Source organism: Apteryx mantelli, chromosome 2, assembly GCF_036417845.1.
Source record: "Apteryx mantelli isolate bAptMan1 chromosome 2, bAptMan1.hap1, whole genome shotgun sequence".
NCBI lineage: Eukaryota > Metazoa > Chordata > Aves > Apterygiformes > Apterygidae > Apteryx > Apteryx mantelli.
Genome location: NC_089979.1, coordinates 113087281 through 113107541, shown reverse-complemented (window position 1 = coordinate 113107541; position 20261 = coordinate 113087281). Strand labels below are relative to the sequence as shown.

The 20261-nt window shown below is 37.0% G+C and overlaps 1 protein-coding gene and 1 long non-coding RNA gene across 3 annotated transcripts in view; both read right to left on the bottom strand.

Moving 5' to 3' along the window:
• The window catches only part of VPS41 (VPS41 subunit of HOPS complex), a 110274-nt gene that overhangs the window by 87703 nt on the left and 2310 nt on the right, over window positions 1-20261 (bottom strand). For both annotated transcript variants that reach the window (XM_013955714.2, XM_013955716.2), the window contains exons 2-3: window positions 17896-17934; window positions 1370-1477 (exon numbers count right to left, since the gene is read on the bottom strand). In XM_013955714.2, the coding sequence (XP_013811168.1) occupies window positions 1370-1477; window positions 17896-17934 (147 nt within the window). The remainder of the gene's footprint in view (window positions 1-1369; window positions 1478-17895; window positions 17935-20261) is intronic.
• LOC136991286 (uncharacterized) lies at window positions 8160-17560 on the bottom strand. The gene is made up of 2 exons (XR_010883439.1): window positions 16720-17560; window positions 8160-11386 (listed from the first exon to the last, which is right to left on the bottom strand). It is a non-coding gene; the product is annotated as an uncharacterized lncRNA (long non-coding RNA).

Sequence of the window (20261 nt, the reverse complement as noted above, 5' to 3'; positions counted from 1 at the left end):
TAAATAGTGTATCTAGTTTGCTGGAAAGCTAAAAGTGGTTGGATACTTAGAAAAGCTTTCCTGTATTGTCAGTCTTTGTAACACTATAGTTAAAGCCGCATCTGTACACTTCCTTATAGAAAAATCCTGTTTATCTCTTGGCCTTCAAAATTTAGTTGAGGCTGAGGAGAAAAAGTGATACAAACAGGTCACAAACTAGGAACAAATGCTTGCAAATTCTCAAAATATCTGTTTAATTCTAAGTTGTCAAAAACATTTAACACAGACTTATTGTTTTCATTCGTACAGTTAAAAATACAAGCTTCATCTTAAGATCCTCTTCAGCCATGGCAACAGTCTGAATAAGAGAAACACACAGCACCAGTCAATCTAAAAATATAGCGAAATAATAGAGATAGATCCCTTAACAATAACTCTTAAGGAGCTATTATTATCAGCTGTGAAAAAGTATAACGTTCAGAAAACAACTACTATGTTTTACATACTTCTGCTAATAGCTGCTTGATAAATCATTAACTCTGACACTTTAAAATGCTTTTCAGCAGTCCTCAATATTTTAAGATATTCTTCAATATTCAAAAAAAGACAAGAAAACTCAGAAAACAAAAAAAACAATTGCTTAAATCACTAAAAAGCAGTTGAAGTTTCTTCACTGCAAGCACAAAAGAACAATTCTGCATAACTCAAAATTTCTTTACTTTGCATCATCTATTACTTCCTGGCTTTCATTCTCCTGTATATCTCAAATGTTAGTGGTATTAGAGCATGCAGGTTTCCTCTCTCCGGACCTTAACATATCGACCCAGGGGAGGGGAACAGGGAAGTTTAAGACACAGACACACAGACACACAGACACACAGACACACAGACACACACACAGACACACAGACACACAGACACACAGACACACAGACACACAGACACACAGACACACACAGTAATTACTTTCTTTCACACTGTATTAACAGAAATATATGCTAAGCTGGTGTGATCCGGTCTGTCTTCAGTGATTCAGGCTGTACAAATAAGCGCTGTATAGGCCAGTTTCTTTTCTGACTAAAGGAAAGTTGGGACTGTATCCCAATTCTAGTTCTTCATACTGTCCCTAATTAGAATCTAGCACATACCTTCCCAGTAGCTTATCTAAACATCCCACCTACAAATCACCGCATCTTGAATTCTCACCTCATTTTCTCACTGAGAGAGTATGATCTGTTCAACACAGGCTTATCACAAGTTTTGTTTATATTATTGCTGGCTTGCACCACTTCTCTACATTTGGCAGTACTTTTATAAAGAAAAATATTGGTGTGTTATAAATACAGATAAATTCATAAAAACACATCCCTGCCCCAAAGTCATATGGTACCTTTTCATGCACTGTCATGCAGCTGGCTGCATCTTTCTGGAGAATTTCAGTCACTCCATTAGAAAGCCGTTCATACTTCAGCTTAGGTTCTTCTTCGCTTTCGTCTTCCTAAATTTTCAACAGTTTAAGAAAAAGAGGGCAAGAGGAAAAAAAAATGTTTAAAAGTTGATTTTAAATATAAAGAAATTAAAAGATACCCCAAAACTATCACACAACAACAGCTGAAGATGGAGCGCTATTATCTCTTAACAACAGCCACTACAATCAAAAGCCAAACTTTCACATTTTTATCATTCCAGAGCACCTGGGTTACATTTTTTGTTGTTGATTTTTCTTTTACTCCAAAGTTCTGGATGCAAACAAAGACTGTAAAACAGCATATCTATTCAGCTGCATTGTAAGAGGCATTTAGTTGATTTCTAAAAAGCAGGGGGAAGAAAAGAATATGTGTACTTAGTTAAATAAAGTTAGTCATTCCCAATTTGGAAGAAAAAACATAAAAGGGATGGGTATGGAAAAGTTGATGATGATAAAATAAAATATGTCACTATAGCCACATTTAACTCTAAGCGGAAGCATGCAGGTTACAAGAAACTTCAAAGCCTTTGCAAGATGCTGCACCTCTGTAGGAAGGACAGACACAAAATGCTGTGAACAAAAATAAAAAGAACCCACTAAGAATAACTTAATTGTATAAAACTCGCCAATGAGTTTATGTTCAAAAAAAAAAAGTATAAATATGTTGTTTCGAAACTGTCTGGAAAAAGGAACAGGATACAGTATATTCCTATGGATCACCTAAACCATCTATTACATTTTTAGGAACTTTTCCTGAAAAATACCTAAGTTTTCCTTTGTTTTTCCTTTCAAGCATGTAAGGTATTATCACCCAATCACTACTTAGACACACCAAAAAAGACATATCAAGTGGCACAGAGTGAACAAAGAGGAGACTGAGCTAGAAAACAAAAGTGGCAAGCTCACTGATCAAAAAACACCCAATACGCTTATCTTTTAGGAAAAGGAAATTCAAGGTGCAAAATAGCACTCTGCTCATAGGCATCTATCCAAAACAGATGGCCTACTGAAATACAATGCCAGAAAGGGATTTCATAAGCTTCAGCTAATACTACACATGCATAAATGCACACACACACATCCCTATATATATACACACCCCTTCTTCCTCACTGGGAAACTATACCTGCAGTAACAATCCCCTACACGTATTGCTAGTTGTAGTGAACACACCCCCATTGAGTGTATTTCCCACGTAAAACATTTCTTTCATTCCTAAGCAACCAGAATACACCAGTGCAGTGCTCTAGTAAAGGAGCTCCTGCTTTCCCCACCAACCGCTGCTTTCCAATCCTGGCATAAAAACCACGTACAAGAATGCACAATGCCAGGCTAGAGCAGAAGCACTGCATTCGTGCAACATTTTATTGTACCTAGTGATCTAAAGAGAATAAATTCTGAAAAGAGATAGCTGAAGAATAAACTATTTTATTTAAACTGCCTTTGGAGTACTAAAACAAGTCTTTTCCAAGTTCAACGTTGTGGCCATTTTCAGCGCATGCTGCTATCATCCATGTTAATACATACATACTTTCATAAAAAACACAAAAGCCCTATGGAACTATGGAAACATTCAATATTTATTACCATGCATTTATTTCATACATATGCTGCAAACAGAGGATCTTTTAAAATGTTATTTGAGAGTTTTGTGACAGAATACAAATGAGATTAATATAGGGATGTCAGCAATCCAAGACGTAGTTGTCTGAAGTGAGGTGTCAAAATGTCCACCAAGAAACAATTTTATTCAGTAAATCTAACACCGAACAAAGTTGTTACTAGACAGAATGACAATGTCAAATTACAGGGCTGTATATAAATCAGCCAAATTACTTGTGCCTACACATCCTTAATAAATGACTACAGGGTTGAGGTAAAGGCAAGGGAAAAAAAAAAGCACACACGATGGAAGGAAGGAGTAAGGATGTATATGTCCATTTTACAGCAATTAATACATTACTGCATTTCATACATCTCTTACAAAGATTACACTTGAAATGCATGGGTAATCTTTGAATAAATCCATCAAAGTAAAAATTGAACTCCAGTCATCTAGTCTTTCTAAGATCCCACATGTTGCGGAAGTCTGGACATCAAATGTGCAACCAATGTGAAAAGTTAATTCTAGTCTCTCCAGTATTTTGCATAAAAGCATTCATCCATGGACCATTAGATAAAGTTACTGAAAATAAGTTTCGGCCGTCTTATTTATGAGTTAAAAATAAATAATTTTTCCTGCACATGCATATACAAAATACATACACTTTCAAGAGTCAGTGCACTGAAGTATTCTGCCAGGCTTCAAGAAAAAGTAAATACAACGGAAACTTCTAATATTAGGCAAAACGATGTACCCATTTCACACTTTCTTGACAGGTGTCGTGTTAAGTAAAAGTCAAGCTAAAAGGTGATTTGGAAGGGGGTGGTGAGGGCTTTGCTGTAAACAAAGAAAAAGGTGATTTGCAAAAATATAAGATTTCTCTATTGCTACAGACTGTAGCTCATATATTAAATGCATTTGATGCTCTCTTATCCCGAATATCAAAGTTTAATCATTTTAAGGTATTTTTCTATCAGGAAAAGCTTTTACGGCACTCTGAACTTCTAAAGTAAACACAAGCCAGCGTTAATAAAAAGCAAATCAATAATTTCTGTTAAATTTTAATAATCCTGCAAACCTACAAATAAAACCATCAGCAGCCTGAGTTGAGATGACAGTTGGCTGTGTTTCTATGACAACCTAGAGGACTAGTACAAGTCCTGACTTGCAGCAAAGCTAAGATATAAACAGTGACATTTACCCCATACAAGAAAACTCACAGCTTTCCTTAAAAAAAAAAAAAGAAAAGAAAAAAAAGGGGGGGATCAATTTCTCAACTAACATGGATTTTTACTAAGTGTATGGCACTTCTAATTAAAGAGAAGTCCTTTAAACCATCCTAGAGGAATCTAAACATTTGAAAATAAATTTCATAGCACTGCTTCTTGTACCACCACTCAACACTTCTTCTGTATTTTCTGCCATAAAAAAACAAAATCGAAAACCCCACAACAGCAAGTTCTGAAACTCTTGTCAAACGTACTGAAAGGAAAAACAAACATGCAAAAAACCCCACACCACACACACAATTTTTAAAGCACTCCACAAATGGCAGGTTTAAATTCTGAAAGGCAAAGAGACCCACATAGCTGAGAAGTGGGAAAGCCACCTTTGTTTGCTTTAAAATAAATAACAACATTTCTTCAACCACAGGAATGCTAATTTAAAACTCATTTTATATTTATTTTTCTATTTGCCTTTTACTGCTGAAGCCAACAGTAAAAATGCTCAAAAAATGCCTTGAAGACCTTTCTCCAGGTATCCATAAGTATTTCCCATTGAAAGAACATTTCCAATTGAAAGATTTACTATAATTAGCTAGTAAGACCAAACTAAACTCTTTCCTATTAAGAGCTCTTACATCTTTCAGTGCTGAATTCCTCAGATAAATCAAATTCCTCTTCCCATGCCTAGCACCTAAATATGAAACTCACTGCCAACCCTTCTTCAAGGGCTGAATTAAGAAACTGAGAACAGCTATAGATGTGCCAATAAGCTCTCGAAAGGCCAGTTTAACCATGAGGGAAGCTCTTCCACCTTTCTAAAATCAAGTGCACAACTTTCTTCAGCTGTTCTCCCTCTGTCTTTCCTAGCTCTGCCTATAGGAACCACCACAGTGGTAACCCTAGTCGGGGGGTGGGGGGGGTGTCTGAAATCAGTCCTCACCAAGAAAGTTTCCAGAATGAACCTGTGGGCAGTTCCTTGAGTTATTCCATTAGTGCGCGTTTGCGCCTGCAGCAGAGGATCTGCCCACAGGATACTCTGTCACATGAACTACACGCTCTACGGATTGCAGATACTCTAATTATGTTACGGACATGGACAGAAAAGTGTCATCCTTCCTACATGATTTGTCCTCTAAGTTTTTCAAAGCCTTCATGGAAATAAACAGTGCATGCATTGTAAGACAAGTGCCCTTCGTCTTCGCTGCACCATCTTCCATCCACTTCCCAGCAGAGTTCCAGTTACTATAGGTGCTCATTCCAGCACTGCTTACACTCTTAAGTTTTGACCCTGCAACGTACTTAAACTCAGGTAGAAAGATACCCATGGTCTAATCACTATAGTGATCTGAAAGGAGGCACACTCGCATCCTACTTCAACAAGGCCCTTAGCAACACGTTTCTTCTCAAAAAGCCATGCCTTCAAGGAGGAAAAAAACAAAACAAAAACCAAACAGCTTATTTTCATTTTTGACTTTCACACTTTCTTTCAAATTCCTCTTGATTTCAGAAATTATAAGAAAAATGTTAAGGTGGCTCATTTCCTGCTAGTTTAGAGGCCATTTAAAGTGCTCTGCTGCTGTGCATCTGAATAGTTAACATTTAAGAGACATTCTAGAAACTCATTAAAAACGAAATGAATGCTGCTGAAGAGCAAGACAATATTCCAGCTAAAAAGTGAGAAGAGGCTACTTTGTAATTTGTAAGACTAACTCTTCTTGACACTTAAATGCAGGAAATATCTGTGGAGACCCGTGGAGACCCTCCAGAGAAGTTGGGACATTTTAAAGCAGTCATCACTATTGCACAGAAGAAAAAGAATGAAACTGTTACACTTCCAGAATTATTAGTTTCAGAACCATGTGAAAGTTTCAAGTAGAACCAAAGAAGTCAACTCCATTTATTTTTTTTATTTTGTAACACTGGTCTTAATGCCTCCTTTAGGCTGGTAAAGAAATTACATGATTTTTGTCAACTTTTATCTTCTCCAGGTCAGGTCCCAGGTCTTTTTAGGACCTGACAATCTCCCTTTATACTGAATCAAGAGATACTGAAGCACTGATTTACAAACATACCTGACTAGGTTTGCTAATCCCTACTCCCCCGATTCTTTAGAGAAAAGACTTATCCAAGTATCTCACAAAAGCAGGTTCACTGTGCCATTAAACAATCACCTCTAGTTCTCTCTAGCCAGGTCATATTTAGCCTAAGTGTGAACCAGATAAAGCCAAATAAAGAGATTACCAGACACAAGTCTCCATATTCCCAGTAGCGCTCCAGGAATGTTTGTGCGCATCATATCTAAATTGCTTCTTTACTGCTTTTCCACAGCAAGATCTACTTCTTCTAACAACTGTATGCTAAACCACAAAGATTTTATGCATTTTTGTACCTAAAGGTAGTAATTAAGACTGATAAACTGTAAACTAGTTTATCAGTTAGACACTCTTTTTTCACCTAGGATGATAAACTGGCTTTTCAATCTGAAGTACAAATGAAACTGCAGGTACAACAATTGTTCACTGCAACTCTGTGCAACAGGCTCGTCTCGCCTTGGTCTTGCAATGCCAATGGAAAAGGAAATAAATGATTCTGCCTGTCATGATGTTGTGTAGCTTGGAAAATGGTACACGCCAGGAGATAAACCAATCGAAGGAAACACACAAAACAGAATCTACATTGATTCAGCCACCCACTTCTGTCTTACAGCTTTTAGATACAGGGTGAGCAACTCCCTCTCATACTCTTTTAGAAATATTATTTTAACCCCAATCTGGGGGTGAAAGGGTGCCAAGCTAGGCAAAAAAAAACAACCAACCAAAAAAAAAATATATATGACAGAAGGTTTCTATGACTCGCTCAGTCTAGAGGTGTGCAGCTTTCACAGAGGAATAACAGATGGCCACACAACTACTGTTTCACTTTGCTGAATGTGGAGAAAGAAAGGTGGGCAGGCAGGGAATACAGAAAAGCATGCTGGCTTCTACCCACCCACAAGTATGCTTCTGCATTGCTGACTTTGCTGGGAAAAATTGGTTATAGGAAGGTTTTCTTCTCTTAACTCCATCACACTTGAGAGCCAACTTAAAACATTATTGTGTTTCCCTGGACTTGTGGCCTTAGAGATCGAGGTTGAAGAGGGTGGCCTACTTTACAAACACCCGTCAATCCCCCCTATGTTCCAGCTATCCAAAGCTAACAGTTTACGGGTGCTGGCTCCCAATCTACCACCACTTTTATGAGAGCAGAGTCCTGAACCCTCATAAACAAAAGGAAATACAACCTACCCCTCCCCTGACCTCCCCTTCCAAACCTGCTCTATTTTGTCCCCTGGTGAACCTCAGATTGGCCTTTGCAGATAACCTACTCCCTCCCCTCAAACACTTCAAATCCTCCTAGCCAGGACTCCTACTCCCAATTTCAGCACCTTCCAGTGTGCCCCCCAGCAATTCCTGTTTTCTTACCCTTCAAAGAGTTTCCAAAGCAGCACAGCCACCACATCCTCAGTGGCAAGCTCCCTTCTAGCCAGGCAACACTCCTGGCAGAGCAGCATTCCTGTTTTGTTTTGGTTTTTTTTTTTCCTCCTCCTTCTTCAAACAACAGAGTTTAACAACTGCTTACAATCTGGCATAAGGCATGAAACACTTGTTTGCAAAATACCAAAACCCAGCATGAACAGCTCAGCAAACACATTAACTTTGTGTCTAAGGAAAAGCAGCATGTAGCTTCTTGTCCAATAGCACACCCAACCCACCTGACCAATACGTTGGGAGAACACAGAGAAAAAGATCCCTGAACAAGATGATTTGGAAAGGCAGAGCATTGCCATACTGCACTTACTTGTCATCTTTCCATGCCTTATCAGAGCACATACACTTCAAATACACGGGAGGCAAAAGCAATTTTATTTTAGTAAGTCAGGTATCACAAATGCAAATAAACATACTTCCCATTTGCAATATATGGGAATATGGCCACTGAATTAAAAAAAATTTAGGAAATATCCACTACAAATGAAAACATTACACAGTAGTGACACATGACATAACACATGCAGGAGGATTAATATTCATAAAGTGGTTTTAGACATTATTAAAAGGGCAAGCTGTAATAAATTGATACTGTCTATTGATGGATTTAATGAAGCAGCATCATAACCTTGCAATACAGTTGGGAGATTTCTTCAACTTTCACCCTAGATCATGTTTTAAACTCCTGAGTTTGGTCACATCATTGAAAGTTTCATTCTCATTATTTTTAGAGATACTCAGAAAAGGTTGTTCAGTAAAAGAATGGGGGGGGGGGGGAAACCCTCCAAATCTTAATCTACTAAATGGCTTACCCTATTTCACAATTTTAAGTGTGACAAAACCTTGGTTATAATTATGATGGGGTAAATGGGCCTTCTCCCTCTCTTCCCCATTACAGATTCCCATATAGCAGTTACAAAACGCTCAGTCTTGATAAATCCTATTCTTGCTTTACGCCTCCTGGCTTTAGATTTTCATCTGTGTTTTGGAATCAACCTGTATACTGGAATCAACATATAACCTAATCAATATAAGAAGGGATCCAACAATATATTGGATATTTATCCGCTTGCCTCTGCCCCAAAAGAAATGTTTTTGTTTCCTTACAGTAACTCTCAGTAACCTTACCCACTATTAACACATGCTGCATTAAGCATGTATACCAGCAAAGTCTTCCTCTTCCTCAATATCATTTGGAAAACTTACTTTATCTGAAGGCAATGGCCGGTTCTTGCCAGAAATGAGGGGAGGAGGGAGATTTGCCTTATGAAAGTTTTAGAAGTCAAACATTTCCGTTATAACATCTGACTTCTTCAATGTTTGTTTCTATCATTACAGTTTTTCATGAAAGCCCTGCACAAAACAACATATTGCCACCCATTCTGACATGGGATTCAGAAAAGCCCCTGGCCAAACTCAAACATTCTTCTCAAAAGCAGCATTTAGGTCCCAGTAGTTGTGAAAAACATTGTTATCTTTGATAAATAGTAGCTGGAAATTCACAAAGATTTGCCAAAATTGTTTCATTTCATAAAAAAAAGTAGCAGATCATTACCTTGCATAAATTGAGAAACACAGAAAGAAAGCGTGATTTAAAAGTACACTCATTCCTAAAAAGGTAACTCAGAGTCATGTATTAAAGATCTTTAAGCAGATGAGGCCATAATTCCTTTTTAAACAGATACCTGCATTTTAAAATGATGCAAACACCACACCTTACCTGCTGCCCATTTCTAGGTCTTACCCTAACTTCTTTAAAAGAAAGGAAAAACAAGCCCCAAAGAAAACCTTCTGTCCTCCACTGTTTTGGCAGATATATCCATTTGTGCTGAAAGAACACATGACACAGAGCAAACGAGGAGAATTCTAGTAGAGGAATACATAACTATTGCCAAGCACAGCTTTGTTGTTGCTGCTTCTCCATCCCTAGAATAGAGCTCCCAGACTTCTGTTCCTGTCTCAGTGATAAAGGGATGACCTATGCTATTTTCAGAATTAGGATCATGACTTAATTTCTCTCAATGCAATCAAATCTCTAACACTAGAAGAGCGCTAAGAAAAACTCAGACTAAAGCCTTTAAGCTTCAAAAGCCTAGTTTGCTACATAGTGCATGAACGGGAACAAAACATGGTTGCAAACTGTTGGCATATTTACTGTGCTGAATTTAAATATTGTGCACTACACTGGACCCTCTAGAGATGAAAACTTATCAAGAGAATGTAACCCCCTTTTCTCTATAGCTTTCACATTGATAAGTGTTCCCACAAGAAAATTTTAAGAAAGCAGAGAACTATTTGGTGTAGTAAATCAGAATAGGAAACAGCCTTTCATCTTCAAGTTACTGGTTCAAAAGCAGGTAGATACATATTGAATAAAAGCTATCAACATCCAAGGTCTTGTTTATTATCTTGCTTAGCCAAAGTTTGGAAAGCCAATTTCCCATACAGAGCCATATTATAACATTACTCATCTCAAGTGACATCCTGGGTAGTAACATCAACAAAGACGCAAGTTACTGCGGATGGAAATGGGGACACATTGTCTTCTCCAGAAGAGACCTGGTTATTTAAACAAGTTTTGTGGAACACTTGCAGAAGAGTGCAGAGGAGCACAGACTGCTGTATTCTGACACTATATAAATGTGAGAATTAAAATAATTTGGAATAAATATTTGATTACTTGGAATAAATACTAAAAACTCTTTCAAGTTTCCAACCTGTACAAGAATTATTTTCTTTTCTACAACCACTGCCATACAAGACAATAAAAAGCATAAGGACAAAAAACTTCTAAACCATGAAGTCACATCTCTGATTTATGCTGCTAAAAATCTTGTCTTCTAGTTCTACAGCAGAAATACAGTATTATCATCTCAGTGAAGGAAATGAAGTGAGTAAACTCCCATGCAGTTCCTTTATGATTCTTTGAGAGGCAAATCACCAAAATCTTCCCAGTATCTGGCTGTAAAATTGGCAAACATGGATTAGGATGTTGAAATTTTGCACAGCAGTTTTCTGTTCTCCATACACATCTTCTGCAAGGATTTATTTAATCCCTTGACCTCTTTTGGAAAATGCAGATATACACCAGGAGCAAGGAATTATGATGATATGGTTGCCTGTGAATCTACATTAAAACAGACCGCATTCAGAGTATGAAATAACACAGATGAAAGGCAAAGCAAAGAGCACTATTTCTTCTCAAAATCGTTGTGGTATAAAGGAAGTCACACTATATTTGCAGAACACTAACTGAAGATTCACTCAAAGTCTGAAGGAGCTGGAGATCAGTCAAGTTGTGAAGCAGCAATAACGCAGAGACGGCATACTGTTCATGAGCAATCATCATAAATGGCACATTAAAAAAATAAAATAAAGTCCATACAGTATGACTTGATTTCACTTCAACTGCCTTCAATTTGTTTCATCGCACTGGCAGTTTTGCGCGTGGCAAAGAATCCCTAGGAACATTTAAATCCATTTCAGTGGTTCATCAGCACATTATAAGTCCAGTCACATCAATTGCACCATACTGGGGCAGCACAGGGTAGAGTGTTTTTATCTTCTGTGTCCAAATCCAATTCTAACAGAGAAAAAAAACCAAAGACAGTTCAAATCCCAATGAAACTACACATTTCTACTTGTACTTTCCTTTCGCTGAGTAAGGAACTTCAGCAAACATTTGTTTCCCTTATGAACACTACCCGAGCAGTCCAGTTGCCATCTTGTGATGTACTGTGTATGAATACCCTACAGTGCAGTTTTGGGAAGTGCAGTTTTTAAAGTTACTTTCATTCACTCACTACAGCAGAAGAGCTAGACGGAAAATAACTGAACTGCCCCTCTACTTTCCTTTCGCCAACCCAGACTGTTATTCTACCCAGATCAATGGATTTAGTACTTCAGAAAGGCCACATCTGCATACTCTGTAAACATACTAGCTTTGCAATTGCATTTAATTTATGTAACATGCACAGCAGCACTTTTACATTTTATACATTCCACAACAGGTAGATAGAATGGGCACTTCTGGTTAATATTAATAGCTCATTAAATGAAGCATCTAATTTTCACTCAAAACCAGCAGATATTAAAAGAATATAGCAATGATCCATTTTTCCTGCAAGTCAATCCTCTAACGATGTATATTATAATGTTAGTTATGAGTCTGCAAACTTGTTTTTCAAATTAAGGTATGAAAAGATTCCATTTAAACTTCAATAAATAATTCACAATGCTCATCCTACTGACTCAAATTGATAAATTATTTGCATGATACATTTTCTCATTAATAACAAGGAGAACTTTCTATTTGGAATTTATATATCTTCTCCTTCCATCCTCATTCAAAAGGCCAATTTCACTTAAAGCCATGCAGGGGGAAGCAATCTCTCTTCAGACTGCTCAGGTATGTGAAACTATGCTTCCTGAGCATTTTCCCCCCTTTTTATGTTTTCGAAACACTTGAAAGAAAAAAATGGCAAGCTAGTGTAGAGATACTCAATAGTATGGAATGGAGATAGGATGAAATGAAATGACTTGTCAAAGGTCACACAGGAGACGAAAAGTAGCAAGTTCAACTCTGAGTGGCCAAATCTACTTTTAATTCTTTTTTTTCATTGTTGCAAAAATGGTGATGCCCCTTCAAAAGCTACCAGCCACACAACTGCTTACCTCTTCCAGCCCACTGCTCAACACCCCATATTGAGAGTACATTTTGATGGAAATAAAGGATGACAAGGAGCTTTTTCTACCAGATGCTTTATTTACTTGAAATGATTTAATTGCTTTGACCTAATCTAGACCCAACCTACAAAACTAAGATCTGGAGTGCACTGAAAAGGAAAAGAAAACATCAAGGCTTTCTAGTTGCCTCTTTCTCAGGTTTATGTATTTCCTAACTGTGCTCATGCTCAGATCACAGTTTTCAAAACCTTAAAGAATTAAGGCACTATCTCCTCAATGTCACTGAAAAGAGTATATCTGAGTGAGGAATATTTCTAGGCTAACACAAGTCACTTGAGCACTGGGTTGACAAGGAATTTCTACAATACTTTCCCCTCTACAAATTCTCCTAGAATTTATTAGTACAGTCTTTAATAAATAAATTAATAAATACACTAAATGAAAGACATATCTCTTTCACAGGGGTACCAGTGATTGAAGATCAGAAAACAGGCCAGAAAATATAAGACCAGGAGACATAAAAATGGAAGTGCTAGAATGGAAACACACAATGAGAAACACTACAATGGAGAGATATAATCACTAAGAACAAAACAAAACAAAACAACCCCACACAAGTACCTTACAAAAAACAGTAATGCACATATTAAAGAGACATTTTAATTCTGATAAAACAAAGGATTATTTTTAAAAAACTTTGACAGAAAACATCTGCACACATCTGCCTTTTGTTTTTGTTTTAATAGGCCACCACAAAAAAGTACTGCAGTGCTGTACAAACAAAAAAAAGTCAGTGGAACTACTTACATAATTACAGGATCATTTTATAGGACTTAACACTAACTGTGTGATTCCACTGAGACTTGCTCTTGAAAAGGTCCTCCCTGTTACAGAAATAAGTACTGGACTAAAGGCAATCCATTCAAAGCTGCAGCAGCAAATTAGAAAGAAGCAGAAAATAATAAATAAATAACCACATTTCAGTACAGAGCTTTGATTCCCTCATCAAGTATGAAGGTTCTATTTTCAGCTACTTCTGATTTCATATTATCAATACCTCACACTTATAAATGGGGTTTGATATTCTCTCATTACTTCTCAGAGGCAGGAAACTACTGCTCCATTTTGTAATGGGGTGTCAGGGGGGTTGGAAAGAGGCAGAGCATAATTAACCTGTACATAAAGTCTGAGGCTGTGACAGATGCTGAAGGTCTTGGATCCTGGAGGCATGGTTCAAGACATTCATCTATAACATGCAAGTTACCTGAAATATCTGTTACTAATTTATGCAGACCAGTAATTTTCCAGGATGCAATATAAATATATGCTCTTATCAGTACAAATTATATCTGAACAGGAATGTTTTGTGCGCTTTATGTACAGTGAAGACAAAAATAACATTCACCTGACCTCACAAAACTTCATAACAATGTCTCAAAATGAATCGTGACTCTTCTCGTATTGTGCCGCTACAATACACTGGCTTAGTAAATCAACGCACTCTAGCCACACAATGCAGAACAGCATGGAGGTTCAGAGAGATAAACTTCAGGGAGGCTCAGGTGGGATTTTTAATAAGTTTGCTTTGAATTAACAGATACAAAAGCAGCTCCGGTCTTCAGAGGATGCAAGTGATTCATGGGTGGATTCCACAATACATGCCGTTGTGTATGCTTCTATACTATCACTATCCCATGTTTTAAATCCAAAAAGATCTCTTGCTTTAAATTAAAATAAAAATTTGTTTAAAACACTCCATAACAGCCCATTATGTAGCATAACAGGATTCTCTCATTAAAAACAAAGCTTCCAACGACAAATGTACAACCTGAGCAGCAGCAACAACTTTAGGTCAAGAAAAATATTGTCCATCTCATTTTAACATCATGATGCACTGCTAGTGAAGAAGCTTAATTATTTACTTATACATATATTAGTATAATCTTTTGCTAATCAGCTAGCAAGATCTAAGAAGTACCTGCCTGACAGAAAACAGTTTAACTGTAAAAAGTAAGATTTTACAAAAATAGACACATTGCAAGAAAGAAAAATAATTTGAAAACAGAAATTCGGATTCAGGCTATACATAGTTTATTCAGACTTTTTTCTCCACAGTTTATGAACAGCCAAAAGTCAGATTACTTTGTTGTCTATTTTTAAGGTCTCATCAAATGTGACAGTCCAAACATGCAGCTCCAGGTGCTGTAAAATAAAATTAAATAAGCCAATGAAACCACATTGTGCTAGGACTTTTCAGCTAAACAAACCAACTCAGGCTCCGACCTAAATGCAACATGTTTGATGATTAGTCAGGGTAGGGAGAAGTAAAACAAATATACTTCATAAATGCAATTAAAAACAAAACCAAAAAAAAACAGAAGATACAAAAAGAAAATGGTTGTGCTTCCAGACTGCAGTAGAAATACTAGCAAACCAAGTAGGTTTCTCTTGAGAATGAAAATACAGCTTTAGATATACTGCTTTCTCATCATATCATGGTAGAATAAATAGTAGTCTGTCCATATGAAAAAGCTTATATCGTTTATCATATAAAAGGATATGAAGGAAAAGTTTAACTTCTACAGTAGTTACTAAGAAAAATCTGTTACATTTCCACAAACCCTGATACAAATAACTACCACTATCTCTACATCGAAAGGTCTGCTTAATATATGAACTTATGCACTGCATCTGCTAATTAATACCTCTGATTTTATCCATTCTGATTTAAACAGCTGGACAGCATTAAACACATTTAAGCAGCCTTACAAATTCAGTTGGAAACCAAGAGTAGGAACCAAACTTGCAATGAAGGTCTCTCAGCTGATGTACATTCAAGAACATTATTTTTGCAGAATCTCACATCTGAGACCTATTATAAAGCTCTACCATCAAGTCTGGGCAAATGAGCATCCTGACATTTGTTAAAGAACGTTCCACTCAGAACAAATCAAGCAGGTACCAAGTTAGGATTAACATGTTATTTGTTAAGAGCTAATAAAGGAACAAAACTAAAGGAGTTGCTGCATCAGAAAGAATCATTGTGTTGAAGTCTTTAGGGATAGCAGCATAGAAAACAAAAACATTTAATAATTTTTTACATATCCATTTCCCACAAGGATATTAATTATTCAAAAATAGGAACTTATAACTTATCTTCCTCCACAATAGAGAAACTTTCTATAGCATAACTTGGACATCTGTGTCATACTTCCTCTGAAAACAATAGTAATTATTTTCAATTTTATGAAAATAATTTTGACAACCTTTACTGCAAGACCAATTGTATATGCAAACAACTTTGTTATGATTGAAGACACAGGTCTACAAAATCTATGCCATAAATATATTTTATTGATGAATAAACCAGGACACGGACTGCAAGGATTAGAGTCCAGGATTCCAGTACTGTAACCATAAAATCCATCCCCATTTACCCAAACTGTGAGACACCCAAAAGAAATCATACAATTTTATGATCACTAGAGGCAAGAGTGAAGCCTTCAGTTCAATCTTATCCCTGTCCATATTTTAAATAATACAAGCAATCACTGACAACACTGACTTTGTGTTTTTAAAACTATTTTTGTTTTTTCTTAACTCTATCTGAATGATTACTAGAAATAGTTTAGTGAGTGATGTAAACATTAAAATTGTGGAAATGCTTCAATACTTCCTTTAAACACTTTTTAAGCATAGTTTCAAAGTATCATTTGTCCAGCCAGCTGCACAGTGTCAAGACACTACAGACTGGACTATTCAAAGAAAATTCATGGAAAGTGTTCTCACTGGATTGTTCTTTAGATCCAACATCCACACTCTCAATATTAATATTTTCTTTTCACATCTCTTCATACGTGAAATTAATATCAAAAATAGACATCAGCTTAAACAAGGGGCTTGTTGAAATTTTATAACCTTCAATTTCACCAAAACTGCAGAATGCCTAATTTCTCTAAAGGCTAAAAACAAACAAAAAATTACCTCCAAAACAAAACACACAAAAAAACCCCTTGCAATGCATCTTTGACCAATTCTACTGTCAAAATGTATTTGCAGTGGGCTGAAATGTTGAGAAGCTTTTAAAATACTATTAAAAAAAGTTCTCTCTTGCAATAGGCTTTAAAGAACATGAAATTTGACAGGTAGATGGCTGTATTCACTATTTTGTGAATGTCAACCCTTGAGAGATTACTATTCTCCATAACACTGAGTACTTGCCACACTCACTGTCTATGCGTACTTCGTATCATAGAGTCCCAGGCACATCACTCCCAGTTGCAGGGCAATGCAGTTCTAAAATGAAATCATCTCATGCTGGGCAAAAAAAGTCTGGTCAAAGCAGCTGTTCCACGCAGTAGCCTGAAGGGGCCCCTCTGCCAAAGAAATCTCTGCTTCTCATCAGGAATGCCCTAGTGTACCAATACAAAGAAGCAAGAGCCCCCAAGAAAGGCGTGGGGGAGGGGGAGTTATCCCACAAAATATACAGCCACCATCCTTTCCAAAAGATTCTTTCAAAAGCCACCACCACCTCTGCAGGACTCACCATCCTGGAAATCAGGATTTCTGCATGCTCAGTGCTTGAACCCAGATCCCAAGCATGAATATTTGGCTCTAGGTGAAGAAAATCTTACCATCAGACAGTCCATTAAAGTTTCCGAAGACGAGGAACCACTTTCATTTAGATACTATGCTATGTTTTGTCAAGGTAATGCCCTGCTCAGTTTTCTGTCCTTTCTGGTAGTCACAACTGCAGCTGCTCAACTACTCCCCCCTTCTTCCTCCCTGTAGTCATTGTAGACCACACTAAAGTCAAGCAGGCACGAGACCTCTTGTGGTCTCTTCAAGATAGATTTGGAGCTAGTGCACTGCTGTCCCAGGACAAATTCTTGAATTCTCTGCAGCTTCCTTTCTTTCCGTACCCCCACTTCTTCCAGCAACCTACAGCAAGGCAGGCAAACCTCTCAAGAGCATAAGCAGATTTTTGGCACAATGCCATCTCAAGAACAGAGACTCAACAGAACAAGATTAAACACAGACTGTAAAGATATAACAACAACACCGGAATTACTTGAATATAGTATTACTGCATATATAATTACAATGTCAATTAAATTTTCATTTGATCAAAACAGAAGTGCATGCAGTTGAATTTTTCTCCCAATATAACTCACTATACTAAAATTGGGTGATTTTTTTTTTTAATATAAAGTAGCATTTTAATAGCAAACCACAGCTCCTTTTTAATCATTAACCCCAGCTTAACATTCGCTACTATAGTACAAGCACAACTTCTAAATAAGCAGCTGTCAGAACAAACCAATAAGGGTAATATTTTTCCCTCCATACTGACAAAGGACTAGCACTGAAACCAATTCAGGTATGAAGCATTTTAAGGAGGCTTACCTCAGATTCATCTGTTGATTCTTCATAAGACCTGGTTTCCTGAAAACAATACAAAGAACAAAGGGAAAATTAGGTAAGTACATATATAACCTAAACAAATGAGCAATATTCCCCCTCTTAAGTACCTTTCTAACCATCATTAAGAGACAGAAGACAAAGTGGAAGCAGCTCGGAGGTTCAGAGTGATTCTGAACATGTCAGAAATGATTATCCTCCACATTCATACCCAGTTTGTGCTTACACTTGTAATTTAGTGCCACACTGACACTCAGTGGCACCAGTTGACTGCGATACTACTGTTGGTTACTCTAAAAGAGAAGGCAAAGTGCATCATCTGAAAAAGTGTCAAGTCCCAGGGAAAGTTTCACTATCTCCCCCAGAAATGGTAACAAATTCTGCAAAGCAACTTCCCATGCCTTGACACACAAGGCAGAATGCCATTCTCAAGTTATCCATAAACTGGCTTTGGTATTCAGCTATCAATATACTTATCTCAAAATAAAACTAATTTCAAACCATATTCCATAGAAATCCATCAAGAATGCGAGTTTAATGACTTTTCCTTCCCATCCCTCACCAATGCAAACCCAAGTGCCTTTCTCTTGCCTTTGACGCAACTGTACCTTTAAAACCTCTCTCTGGCAAGATGATGAATCTTACTGTACTACAAAAAAAAAATTTAAGTCAACTCCTGCTAATCTCTCACCTGTCCACTGGTAAAATCTGCTGACGCAATGCTTCCTCAAATAGGTCAGCAAAATGAAGATTTACTTAATGTATTTATCATTATCAATAGCAATAAAAGGTTACAACTAATACGCTGACAGTGAATGTAAGCATTTTAACAACTCATGATACAAACAAAGAATGAGCATGAGAAGAGGTGGTGTTTCAAATTTTATGAAGTAATATTTGGACAATAAGATAAATAGGTACAGAATTTCACAAGAGAAGCCAAAAAAGAGACAGTTACCAACAGTGTAAGGAGAAATGAAAGGGGAAGAAAAGTTACTGCACTGATGACCAGTGTCATCTTTAGTTTGTCACACTTATTTATTTTCCCTGTTTATAAAATGCACTTATTGTGACCTCAAGGCAGAAAGCAGATGTCTCCTTTGCACTACTGGAGGTTCACCTTTAATGACCATCACACCTGATTAGAGATATGTATGGGGGAAAAGAAAGGCAACATTTCTATTTTCTATTTGAAACTCAGGGTAAGGTGTTACCACAATTACTGTCATCTGTTTCCCATACTTTGTTTACTGCAATCAGGTCTACCTCTAAAACATACATCCCATAGAAGGGCTATCTGTGTAGTCTATATTCATGACATGATTTCAGGAATGGCAAGAAGAAATATGGGAGGCAAGGGAAGATGAAGAGACAGTAAAATCCTAGCATCCCTTCAAGCTAAGATTTGACTTTGGAAGTATAACTGGCTGCCAGTCAGTCTCACAGTCTCTATTCACAAGATGCAGTCACCTTTTGGGACATAATGATTTTATTACACAGAATCTCTGTGCATGTTAAATTCTACTCAACCACAACAACCAAATGATGACAGAGCTAAAGTATAGTGATGTTACATCAACAGCCTACAGGTTAAGGTATTACAACACACAAGGTACAATGCAAAACATCACCAGATTCCTAACAGCAAAACTGCCTTTGATTCCTGTAGAGCACAAGATGCCTAATCAGCCCTTTATAGAGTAAAACTATTAGATCTATCATTTTGATATTTCCAATTTTTCCAAGAGCTCTGCCTAAACTTAGAAAGGTTTTTGATTACATCTGTGCCAGTCAAGCTACACAAACAAGGAACCTTAGAGCAGGTTTATTCTATATCAACAGAAGAATTCGTTTGCTAAAAGAAAACATTAACCTGCACTCCCAAACAAAATAAGCTGTTACAGCAAGTGACATTTCTGCTGGTACATTTGAGACTTGCTAGTGCAGCTACATCACTTATATTATTTTCCCATGCTTCCAATTGTTCTGGCTATTCAGCAAAACACAAGCGTAGGCAAAACCGGGGACAAGAATTTTCAAGGTGAGGTTACTGCATAACATCACACAGACAGATTGACACACACACACAGTGGAGTAACAGCCGTCTTGCTGTTATACCAGTCAATCCTTACATCCTCCTGAGTCACTTAAAACAACAGAGATTACAGTAAATTCCAAAGATGCCCTTGCAAATAACAACTTGCAAAATCTTGGCCTACAAAATCAGGACACACCAGAAATTGACTCAAATAACCAAGCTCTGTGAACCAAGAAAATATGAACTTCTTCTTTTTTTTTTTTTTTTTTTTTTTTTTTAAATCTGGGACATATCCCTCCTTACTGTACTCATA